This window comes from Semicossyphus pulcher, unplaced genomic scaffold, assembly GCF_022749685.1.
Source record: "Semicossyphus pulcher isolate SPU_LCO1_2020_fin unplaced genomic scaffold, fSemPul1.0.p SCAF_13, whole genome shotgun sequence".
Lineage (NCBI taxonomy): Eukaryota > Metazoa > Chordata > Actinopteri > Labriformes > Labridae > Semicossyphus > Semicossyphus pulcher.
Window position 1 is genome coordinate 8,222,984 of NW_027211637.1, and position 12,509 is coordinate 8,235,492.

General features: G+C 37.3%; 1 protein-coding gene across 3 annotated transcripts in view; it reads right to left on the reverse strand.

Annotated features, from left to right (window-relative positions):
* Positions 1-12,509, reverse strand: part of LOC138590248 (solute carrier family 35 member C2-like) — a 50,417-nt gene that overhangs the window by 27,602 nt on the left and 10,306 nt on the right. For 2 of the 3 annotated variants that reach the window (XM_069660855.1, XM_069660856.1), the window contains exon 10: positions 11,111-12,049. In XM_069660855.1, coding sequence (XP_069516956.1) covers positions 11,916-12,049 — 134 coding nt within the window. In that variant the 3' untranslated portion in view covers positions 11,111-11,915. Of the gene's footprint in view, positions 1-2,744; positions 2,891-11,110; positions 12,050-12,509 lie in introns of those variants that run through there. The other variant, XM_069660857.1, reaches the window with a different exon arrangement.

Below are 12,509 nucleotides of genomic sequence, written 5' to 3' on the forward strand. Positions count from 1 at the left end.
ACAGTTTTTTTTTGCCTCAAAACAAAGAAAAGGAAAAACAAATAATATATTCTATATAGAAATAAAATAAAATGAATAAAAATGAAAATAAAAATAAAAGAATGCAGTCATGATGCTATATCCTAGCTTTTACTTGAGTTCAGTTAGCCGGATTGCCATAAAAACAAACATTGGTAGAAACTTGTCTTGCTGAGCTCATAACGCATGACAAACAAGACATCATCCAACATAGCAGGCTAATAAAAGCATCATGTACATAAAATATAATAGCAGGCATAGTAAAACATGAATTTAAAATAAACCGATTCCAAAGGTTTACAATTTAAAAGCCTGATAACATAAACTTATAATAACACAAAATTCCAACAACAATAAATAAAAGAAAACATGAGCTTTAAAGTGTCAAAGGTTTACCATTCAGGACACAAACAGCCTCAGGTAATGTACTTCTCTTACCTCCTCTTAGACAGACCCCCCTTCCCTCCCCTACAGATCAGACCCTACACCTAAAGTCTCATGTTGGACTGGATTCTTCCTCTAAGCCCCCCTCTCTGTCTCCCTTTTAAACAAGCCTGGACGTAGCTGCACATTGTGGAATGGGTGATAAGAGGTTGACAGAGAGAAAACAATGTTATGAAAGAAGTTATAGGGACAGGAAGAATCAAAGATGAGAAGGAGAGGAGGGGGAGCTGCATTCTTATCCACACCATCGCCTGTGGAGCAGGAGGGCTGACACATTCATGGCAGTCTGGATTACAGTGAGATGAAAGACACACATTTTTATGGTGTTTGAAAAGAGAGGAGTGGGACCCAAAGATTGTGCATTAGAAATATGCTGGTATAAACAGTTTATGATTGGATTAAGGCAAATCTATTTCGTAATGTAATTCTTCAAATGGCACTACTTGCACAACTTTTGTACAAATAAAGTCTATTTTGGTCAGATGTTAAACTACATTTCTCAGAAGTTTCAGCTCAGGTTACTCCAGGACATGAAAGGTTATCGTGTCTTTAAAAGGGAAATGCGTCACAAAGCATTTTATCCTATGTTGCGATGCAATCTGTTATCTTTATTATGAGTTTTTGAGGCAAAGCTGCTTCTGGCATCCACGATTCCAAAACCAAAGAATTTGAGGCTGGGTCTGAAATCACTTAGGCATTCACTCATTATAATAGATGCTCAATAGGGAGCAGTAAATTTTGTTTTCAGTTTTCATTTTTGCTTTATTACTGTCAGTAGTAGCATCTGGAGAGTAATATAGTGCATAATATGGCAAAGTGGTGGTGATTTCAGACATATCATGTACCAAGTTGATCAATTGAGAATGTTTTTCTGCTCAGCCCAAAATTCTGAAAGTGACAGATTTTCAGGGTTTTCAAGAGTGAATGTACTTTATCAACTTTCCCAACTTTCCGAAAGTTTAGTTTTTAGAGCTGTCTTAACACCTGAGAAGGTGGAATATAATTCAGTGGGTTTGAAAGTATACAATGTAGAACTTTTTTTTAAATTACAGTCAATTTTTAATCAAATGTTTGACTTCAGAGAAATTGGGACTCATTCTGTAAAAGATTTAAATAAAGTGTCATCTGTAGACTTAATTGGCAACAGCAAAACACAGTCACAACAGGGATAATTAATTTTCTTTGCATCTGTGACTGCATTCGTTGGAGCTCCAATGTTGTGCAACAATTTCCTTATATATATATATATATAAAAATAACAATAATAGCTTTTATTTACTTTGTTGGCTCTATTGCATGTGTCAGTGTTATAGAGAAGGATACATTTATTAAGTAGTACCATAGATTACTGTCTGATTGTTTTCAATTAACTGATTCAACATCAACATGAAAAATATGAAATATAGTCATCGTTAATTGTATGTATCCATGCTGGGTGTCAAAAATGAAAATCTTTTTCATGAGAAAAAACATAATTTTTATGCTGTAGCTTTAAGATTACCCTTAATTGGAAGGAGGGCCAACCCCAAAAGAAATATAGCTCCAGGCCAGAAGTACACAAGGGTTTACACATACCTTTGGTCATACACTGTCTGTATTATAAATGAACTTGCAAAGATTTTCTGCATTAAACAACATTCAACAAATAAATAAGAATCTAATTTCACCTGTAATCCCCTACTGTGTGTCGCCTGTTATACAACGGGTAATGGTGAGTGAACTTGTTCGTTCTTCATGATTTTTGACAGTGTGTCATGAAGGCATTTTGCCCAGCTGTCCAACATTCTGCACAAATGATGTCAGCGAAAAAATGTATTCAAAAATGTTATTGAAGACTGGATCTGCCTGGGTGGTCGTGTTTTAGTACTTTCGAGCTACAATAAATTTGCCTACTATGTGCAATGTTTTGCTGTAACCCCACGGTTACTTACTACAATTATCATGTTAATCACTGCACTTCTTTGTTTTCAGTTAAGTTCAAACAAATCAATAATTTTAACTATGGACCAAAATGGAGACAATAAAAGGTGTTTAAGCTGCTCCCTGTAAGTCGTGTATGAAATGCAAACCTTAGGCATTGTGTAAGAGAGAGATGTTTTTTTAATTCTAACACAAAGTAGATCTTTGGCACATCTTTTGACATCTTCTGATGTCATGGCACACTGCCATACCTTGGCCGATGCTGAAACATGACACTGCTGCAAAGAATTACTTGCTTCCCCAAATGTATAAGAACGTTTCCTGTGCAAATCCAAAGTAATAGATAGCCATAGAAGTCTCACCTGAGATGGGCCTCACTCGGACCTTGTAGCCCTGAACGGGTCCATCAGCCTCCTTCCATTTCATCTGCAGTCTGTCCTCAGACAGGACCGTCAGCTTAAGACGACCTTGACATTCAAAGGGACAAAGAGAACAATACAAATAAATTCTAACATGTATGTGTGTCTGGACAAGAAATTGGGCCAAGAGACGAAGACAGCATGACAGTTTCAGCCTTTCCTGAGATCAAAGAAACAATCTGTGCTTTCTTTATTCCTCCCGTTCTCCAAGGCGGCCTAACCCCTCTCACTTCCTTCTCCTTAAATCAAATCCATCTCTTGTTTTCAACATCATCTACATAATTTCCAGCAGGGGCTTCCCAACAAGCAGCGTCTTTCATATTTCTATCCTCCCACCCTCCGTCCATCCCTCTCTCCAGCTGCACCCTCATCCATCAAAGCATGCCCTGTCCTCTCGTCTGGTATAGAAACAGGAACAGGACGCGGGCTGGGGACTAGAGGGTCAAAGGTCATGTCAAAGGAACGTCGCAGAGTTACAGTGTGGCAGGGTAACAGATTAAGAGGAAGAAGGCATGTGGACATGAATCACAGAAGGTTGTCTTCATCGCTTCTGTGGCCGTCTGACCCTAACAACAGATCCTTTTCTGACGATCATGTATGTATGTGTGCATGTGTGTGTTTCTGTGTATTTGGGCAAAGGGCCTACAGAGGGTCCCCATCTTTTTTTGTGCCTGGCAGAGGATCACATAGAGTCTGAAGGGGATTTAGAGAGACTGAGGTCAAGGTCTAACAGACCCACTAACAAAACAACTTTTCCACACAGGAAGGCAGACGAGCAGACAAATACAGTAGCTGCAGTCCCTGCTCTGAGGGGTAAGGGGGCAATCAGTTTTAGTTCAGCTCTAAAATAATAAACCCTTTGAATCTTGTTGATCGTTTCATTCAAGAAATGTAGGATAAATTGATTGTGAAATTAATAAAAGATACTACAAAAAAGGCGAAAATTTATGCATTTGCATTTTTATGTATTGTAAACCAGCAGGAGAACAAATATTTTTACTGAGCAAATTAATCAAATATGGATTAGTACAAATTTAACTTGAATGTTATTTAATTGCCGACTAGAACAGCCAGGATAGCAGTTTCTCTGCTAATATTTAAGAGATTTGCTTGTAAGATTGTCCGAATCAGATTGAGTCAACTCTCTGATTTGCACAGCTGTGAGATTTGATCATCAGCATGATCAACCTATAATTGCCATTAAATGCTTCCAGATTTGTTCTGTTTGTGGGCAAGTTTCATTCATAAAAATGTTCTGAAAGAGTAAAAGAGAAAGATCTCACACAGAAATCAGCAGACAAAAACATTACAATTACAAGTGTCAGTAAGGTCTTATTCGACAAGCAAAGTGACAGACATACAGAGGGAATGTTTTGACATCAAGTTAGAGCCTTTTATAGTAAAGCAGCACTGATATGACTGTGAGGATGTGATAGTCATGGAGATTATACAAGACCAGTCAAGTTTGGACACACTTTCCCATTCACTTGTATGAGAAAATGTGTCCAAACTTTTGACTGGTAGTGTATATTTTCCAAGCAGCTACTGAAAGAACTGTTTAAAAATATGGCTTTAAAAAAAATCATCAAATCTTTCAAATCTCCTTGGGTTTTTTTCCATTTAAATTTGAATTCTTTTAAATTTTTCCAAGTGGACAAAATTTTGACACAGAGATATCAACAAATAAAAATAAAGGTACAATAACTAAGTAAAATAAAATAAATAAATAAAAACACATGAGGTTACTGTGGAAATAGGTAAAATTATAGTTTGAATAAAGAGTGGGTGTACCTAGGGGTGTATTGTTTACAGGTTATGAAGCTTGCACTGTCTGTCTCTTGAGTCTGGGAAGTCTGGGAAGTCTAAATAATGTCCAGAATGTCGTTCCATATTTGCTGGTCCTCCTTAAATTCCTCTTTCAAGTTGGAGGCCATTTCAAATCTCCTTGTGAAGTTGAGAATATTTTTGAATAAGGGTATTTTGTTTTATTTTTAAATAAATTCAGTATCGTGTTTTAGTTCTGTGTATGGGAGGTGACAGGTTTGAACCTCTTCTTAATTTCATTCACAACCGGCCCGGGGAAAAAATTCTAAATATGAGAAAGTCCTCTTAAATCACTTTATAATGCCACTTAAGGATGAATTAGTCTTTTGCAGGCTTGTAGATACTAGCTTGATATTTAATGTCTATTGTAGGCTTGAAAATATTAGTTTCATTTTTAATATTTTATGTTTAAGTGTACAAAGAGAGCAAAGTTAAACCGGAGTCCAATTCCTCGTATGTGTACATACCTGGCTGATAAAGCTGATCCTGATTTCTGTAACAGTAGTACTTACGCTGTATTTTCTTCACTTGAAAGCTATGCTAAGTTTGCATGTTTAATCTGTCATTTGGCTTTGAAAGTGACTTTGTTATAAAGTCGTTGAGAACAAGGCTATGACTGAAACCACTTAAGTTCACTCATATATACTCCTTACTACATGACAGATACTCATCATAATCATAAGCAGTTCATTGAGATTTAAACTAAATACAGCAGCATGTTTTGCAACTTTGACATCATATGAAGCTGGGTATTTGACATAATCTCCTACTATAAGTAATCAAATGTTAAAAATGGTCAGGAAAGGTGTTCTACCTTGGCCACGGACCCCTGAGGACAGCAACAGGACACTGAGCAGGAACCACAGCATTAGCCCGACAGATGATGATGATGAAGCAAGAAGGTGCTGAGACATGAGTGGAGCCTAAAAACATGCAAAACAGAGGTATGAATGTTCAATATAGTTTTATTTGTCATACATTTATATTTAAATAAAATAGAATTTATTACATATACAGTAGTTAATCAACTGTGTCTCTCTATGTCAAAGTGCTCAAACACTTGGTAAACTTTAACAAGGCAACAGTCGAGTAAGGATCCAATTAAGATGTTACTGGCTGGCTTGTGAAAAACTAATATCTCCTGCAAATCGACAGAAAACAATTAATAATAGTAATCGGGTAATAATTGTATTCAATTTTCAAGAAAAAAATGACATAAATGCACTTGTAGCAGCTTCTCAAATATGAAATGTGGCTGTTTTTCTTTCTTTTCCATCATAGCAAAAGGAACAACAGTTCAAACCCACAGATACGTAATAACTTGCAGCATTATACACTGTTTTCTGACATGTTAGGGACCAAAAAGTTAATCAAGAAAATGATCAGCTGATTAATCAATCATTAAAATAAAAAAGGAGGTGGCAGACAATATAAAGAGAATAAGAAAAAAAAACATGGCATCAACCATTTTAAACTGTCACCTTTTCCCATGGGAACTCTTTTATGACCGCCTCAAACTACAGGTGCTTCAGTGCTCATCCCTATTACAGACCCTCAACTTCACACAGCTAATGACACACACTCACACACACATTAACAAACACGCTGCACTTTAAGAGCCCATAAAACTAACACGCCTCTGTCTGAGAGGGACAACAGTTAGCACTTCACCAACATTCATGTCTTTCATTCCTTCAACTGCACATACTCCATCATTAAAATGTTTGATGCTTAGAAATTGCAGTCTTGGGATTATATCAATAACTGCAGTTGTTTAGAGCACGACAAGGGCCATTGGTTCCAATCTGCTACAGTACAGCTGCAATATTGATATTAAAACTAGGTATATTTGCATTGCAGGGGTTATGAATAAAAAGTTAAATTATAACAGCTCATTATGTTACAACAACATAAAGCTAAACATGCTGAAAAATTACAGAGAAATAATTATTCAGAATTGTGTGGGCAGGTGCTCTTCAGAAACCAAGGGCAACAACTCAGACATTAGTTCTCTGTGAATAAGAACATTGTTTGATAAAATGCAGGCAGAACAACTATTAACTGTCTGGCTCAGTTATTATGCTGGAGGTCACAGACCTATGACCCCGTGTGAGAACAGTCCCCAGAATAAATGCAATTATCCAGTTGTTTTGATAAATATAGAGGTTCACTGGGATCAGTTTAAAACTGTGAAAATTATATAGGGAAAGGGTGAAGAAAGGACAGTAAACAAAGTAAATAACACTTTACAGCTTTAATGATAGCACAGTGAGCAAACCTCATGTAACAGTCTTCATATATTAGATCTATTAATGCCACATTGTGTCTTTGCTTTACATATTTGCTTACACACTTTGGAGCCCACTACCAGTATTTAGGATATACCTCATGACTAGACAGACCACCACCGAAGAGATATTTCCAGCCCGCCTAAAGGCTTTTCTGACAGAGATATACAGCCATCATGTGCAGGATGTGACGTGACCGTATCGCTCTTCTTGTATGTTCTACTCATGTGTCATGTTTCTGCTTGCCTGAATGTTGTCAAGAGCTTGGGCTAGAACTTGAGCTGTATGTCGCCTACCTATCCAAAGGACAGATGGGTATTGTTTGACAATTGTTGTCGGTCTACTTGCCCAGACGAATGTTTATTGTCTTCTTTTGTGTGACCTTTTTTTCAAACTGTGGGCCAATGCAATAAAAATGCAATAAAAATGAGCTATTGGAATTTTTTTAAATCATTTTTTAAATAAACATTTAAAAGTTTATTCAGTAGACATTTAATCCATTTTCCCTTTGACTGAAACTAAAAGTGCTATAGGCCATTATGTTACCATTATTTTGCCAAAATAAGGGACCATTTGGAATAAGTCAGTTTTGCCCTTTATGCATAAGAAAAGACAATATATCATTACATTTGTATTTCTAACATTTGTTTGTCAGTCCATGGAATTATAATAGCATTATACAGGGACGCATGATTATATTGGTATGTCATCAGTATCCGCTGGTAGAAGGGCTTTAAAAATAGAATATTGAAACAAGTCCCTAATGAACATGGACATGTCTGCCTTTTACACAGGTGATAAGATGACACTTTAATTATGGTTACACAACGCAATCCTTTGACTGGTCATATGATCTAATGCCTTCACGTCATGCTCCTATACATTAAGTGGTGATATGAACTTTTAAAAATGTTAAATATGACATGTTTGACATGAAGTATTTTTATTATTTTATAATAAATACGTCTTATGTTTGCATTATGTTTGCATGATGATTGCCTATATGCATGCATATAGTCAATCATTATAAGAGTAGGCATGTTAATATGTCAATTGCCAATATATACAGAGAGTTCGTGGTCTCGGATTTTTTTTCCATAAATCAGAATCAGCATCAGTCAGAACGAGTTGGAAAATATCATTATTACAGACACCAAGAGAAAAACATTATATTGTTCATACCTTAGGATATCCAAGGTGAAAGATGTTCAATAAATCATTTTTACACTTTGTATCTATTAACTACAACAAGATTTAAATGGTCTCAAAACCGCTTCAGACACCTTTACTGCCCTGAAGGTGAGCTCACCTGGAAAAAATGACACCACTAAGAGTATGAACTCCACTGAACCTTGCAGGTTTAGGCTACTCAGGTGGCCAACAGATGAATAAGTTTAACAATGTCACTCTATAATGGCGGACTTAAATGAACAATTATAGTGCACGCATATTTAGCGGTCGGCTACCAAAGTTTTAAGCGTTTAGCTAATGAGTGTAGTTATTCAATAGCTGCGTAACAGCTTGTTGCCTGCTTAAGAGGCAAGACTTAGTAATTAATGTTGTTTAAGCAATAATTATTTAATACTTAAAAACTATTTTTAAGTGTGTATAATTCAGAAATAGGAATTGAACTGTGTAATTTTCTCAAGCAGCCTATTGTACAAAAGATTCGAACAACGGACGGCAACTATGCTTTCAAATTATAACTTTAGCCTGTTTCAGTTGTTCACCTGCGACACAACGTTTAGACAACAGATAAAAACTGTGCTATATCAACTTTCTTGTCGCCTTCTCGGAGAAGCCAGGTGAGGTCTTACCTGGCTGTTAGCTGAGTGCACGTTCTTCCTTCAGAGGGACTCCACACAAGCATTCCAGTGGTGGGATGTCAACACGCACCAGTTCCGCTTGATTGTGAAGGCAGCTCCTCACATCAACTTGTATCTGAACTCCTCGGGCTGAAATCCGAGAAGCAAGGCCGCCCCGCTGCTCCAGCATGGGCGTGGCACTCCGGGCAAGGTTATAAAAACCTCAAAAGAGCACCTAGGCACAGGTCCAGTAAGCACAAGGTGATTGAATGTAGCACTGTGCTATAGGAACGAGTAGCTATGTCGTGCTATTTATTAAATTTAATCTGCGTCACATTCGCAACATTTGCCAAAATGCCTGTGACATACTTGCAAGGAAAGCTGCTTCACATCAGACACCTATTTTCTATTAAAACTGCATTAGAGTATGCTTAAATAATTTCCAAACAGCTGTGTTGGAACTTGACCATACTCCGAGGCTAAACTACACGAAGGCGTGCTGGCAGGTCAACCAGGTGCACAATCGATTAATTAAGAGTTTTTATCAGGTTATGAAACAGACTGAAATTAAGTCTGATTACTCTATATGACTTACAAAAGCAAACCAGACTATCAGCGACAAGATTGATTATTTTCTATATTGTTTTTTTAATGCCTGAAACCACTGGCGGGGGGGGGGGGGGGGGTAGGTGTCAGACAAAGCGATTAACTGCATGCTGCCTTTGTTAACATTTTCCTGGGTAAACATTTAAAGTGAGTGATACATATGACTATTAAAGAAAGCAGGATGAGATTTTTTGTTAAAAACCACCATTTAAGTATGTACAGGACAAAATCAGCAAAGATATGAGAGGTAAGGCTTTGTCCACAGGGGGTGCCAAAATCAACATAAACCTAAAGTTCCTCAAAGGAGCTTTAAGAATTTTTTGTGTGACTGCATCACAGAGAGCAGGAAAACTGTGGCTAATTAGAGCAAAGATACCACCTGTAAGTCACAGACATCAATTTAAAAGTACAAATTAAAACTGTACAACACAGTTATATTTCAAATATATGAATTGTGCAAAAGAGTATAGAGGACAGTTTTGATGCACGGTATATATACAAAAAATAAATCTGTACTGATTCATGTTTTCTTCAAAACAAAAAATATTAGTTCTAGTAGTGTTGTGACGTTCGCGAACGATTCGATTCATTTGAACGCCTCTTTGGTGTGAACAACGGGAATCGAGTCGTGGGTGAGAGCCGTTATTTGTACAGTTGTGACCAAATTTCACTGGATCCACTTTCCTTTATACCGAATCACCACAGGCAGCTTTTTTCAACTGCAACTCCGCTATACTAGGTCACGTGCAGCGGAATCATATCGCCACAGCATAGTGCTGACGGTGATTAACATTATACCCCTCCGCCAAGTTTGTTGTTTTTTTGTTGACATCTCTGTTGTATCATAAATTATTTGCAAATCAATGTTGTTGATTAATTGTTCCTACATTATTCTGCTGTTTGCTTTTACGTTTTAAAAGTGCAGAATTTTAAATATGTGTGTCTTGACACGGGAGAATAGAGTACAGGCACATTCGCAAGTCTGACCACTCTCTCACCCCGGATCTTATGAACGGCTCTCGGAAAGGAACGGAGCCATAAGTTCCGGCTCCCTTCAAAGAGCCGTAATTCTCAACACTAGTTGTCAACCTTTCAGCTTTATTCTGAAAATGCAATATAAAAAACTCTTACCCTGACCTTTCCCTCCTTTTATTCCTATACCTTACCCTTCTCTTTTGCCGATTTTGGTGCCCTTGAAAATAACTTTGCCAGCCATCAGAGTACATGGATGCAAAGTAGACCTGAGCTGCCTGAAGGATGACAATTAATCAGGTTAACTTCAGATAAACTTTGCAATGATAGAAAAAGCTGGCATGACATCTTCACCCATGCGTGAATATTATGTCATGGAATAAAATGTAAGTTAAAGCCCCTATGAGGAGTTTTTTGCTGGTCATGAAACCAACTGAAATTTAGTCTGATAACTCTATATGACTTACAAAAGCAAACCAGACCATCAGCGACAAGATTGATTATTTCTAAATAGTTATTTTGAATGCCTGAAACTGCTGGCGGGGGGTAGGTGTCCGACAAAGCGATTAACTGCATGCTGCCTTTGTTGACATTTTCAGGGCAAAAATTTAAAGTGAGTGATACATATGACTGTTAAAGAAAGCAGGATGAGATTTTTTGTTAAAAACTACCACTTAAGCATGAACAGGTCGAAATCAGCAAAGAGATGAGAGGTACGGCTTTCTCCACAGGGGGCGCCAAAATCAACACAAACCAAAAGTTCCTCACAGGAGCTTTAATGAGGAAAGAGAAAAAGCGACATTTCAGAGTTAATTTCACACATTTATTTTGAAATGAAAAATTACCTTTGTTGTCCTCACTGAAGTGCAACAATGCTGCATTATAAAGAAAATCATGAAAAAACATTCAAAAAAGGTTACTTTTGAAATGGCTTTCAACTCAAGTACTTTTGCTACATAATAGCTGATGTAATCATAATGGATTTTGAAAAATAGCTCTTTAAAGTAGTCTTCTCGACTGCTGTGACGTTAACAAGGCACATTAAGGTACAGTCTTTCCACATCTCTGCAAATAATAAAGCAGGAGACCTTTACTTTAAGAATCTTTACCTGGTCCCCAACCCTTACAGCTTATTACTTGGCTGAAATAAATGCTCTATTTTCAGTTAGCAGCGCAAGCCTTTTAAGTATATTTAATTAAAATTGTCAAAATATCAAGACAGACACTAAACACAGTAAGACGATATTCCCACAGTGTCAAGTTTCTAGCCAAGAAAAATGACCAACTACAATTCAAGGTGTCAGAGTATCCCTTTTTTCTCTCCATACATCACACTTTGTTGACACTTAGATGTAGCAGCTACATTTTTGAAGCTTCCCTAAGGCAAAAGATCATAACTTGTGTCCACAGTCAATGTACGGCTGATAATGCCGCGCTGGTCTGGAATGAAGACATGATTAGTGGAGGAAAGGAGCTCAAGAGGCGGTTCCCTCTTTTTGTGGCAGTGTTTCTTAAATATATCAGTTTTTCAAAGTTTGATGTCACTCCTTCAACCCTCAGATGAAGGAGTGAGTGGTATGAAGACAGACCAGACTGACATTTGCATGTATCCTGTAATGTCAGTGCAGACTGATTTCTTGTTCCTCGTCTTCATCAGCAGCTGAATCCTCTCTTTCGTCTCCGTTCTGCCGCAGCAATGGAAACTCAAGCTCTGGGCTCTTGCTGTTAAGTTGCCTTAAAGACAGGCCTTTACCTGATGAAAAAATATCGGAAAATTGACATCATTATGATCATTTCTTTAAACCCCCATCTACTTAAAATGTTTGATGTCGAGCTTCACTTTAGAAGCTAATTATGGTGCAGTATAGAGACGGAGCACAATTCATCCCTCTTCTTTGACTTTTTATTGTGTGAGGGTTCCTCCTCGTCACTTTTTTCTGCTAGACAGCAACAGAAAGATGTGTAAAAGGTTCTGCGTGCAAGGATGCACTGCCAACAAGGTTAAGAACCCAGAACAAAGTTTTAATAAGCATCCAGAGTGGAAAACTAGATCTTTAACAAGACAAAAGTGGATAAAATAAATTATTTGAGGGATCTGTGAGATACAACACCGAGTTGTTTGCAGAGACAAAATCTCAAGATCAAACCTAAGCTATGCATGGCCTGGTTTTGATCCCTAATTGGGGATTCCACCAAATAGTTGTAAATATCAA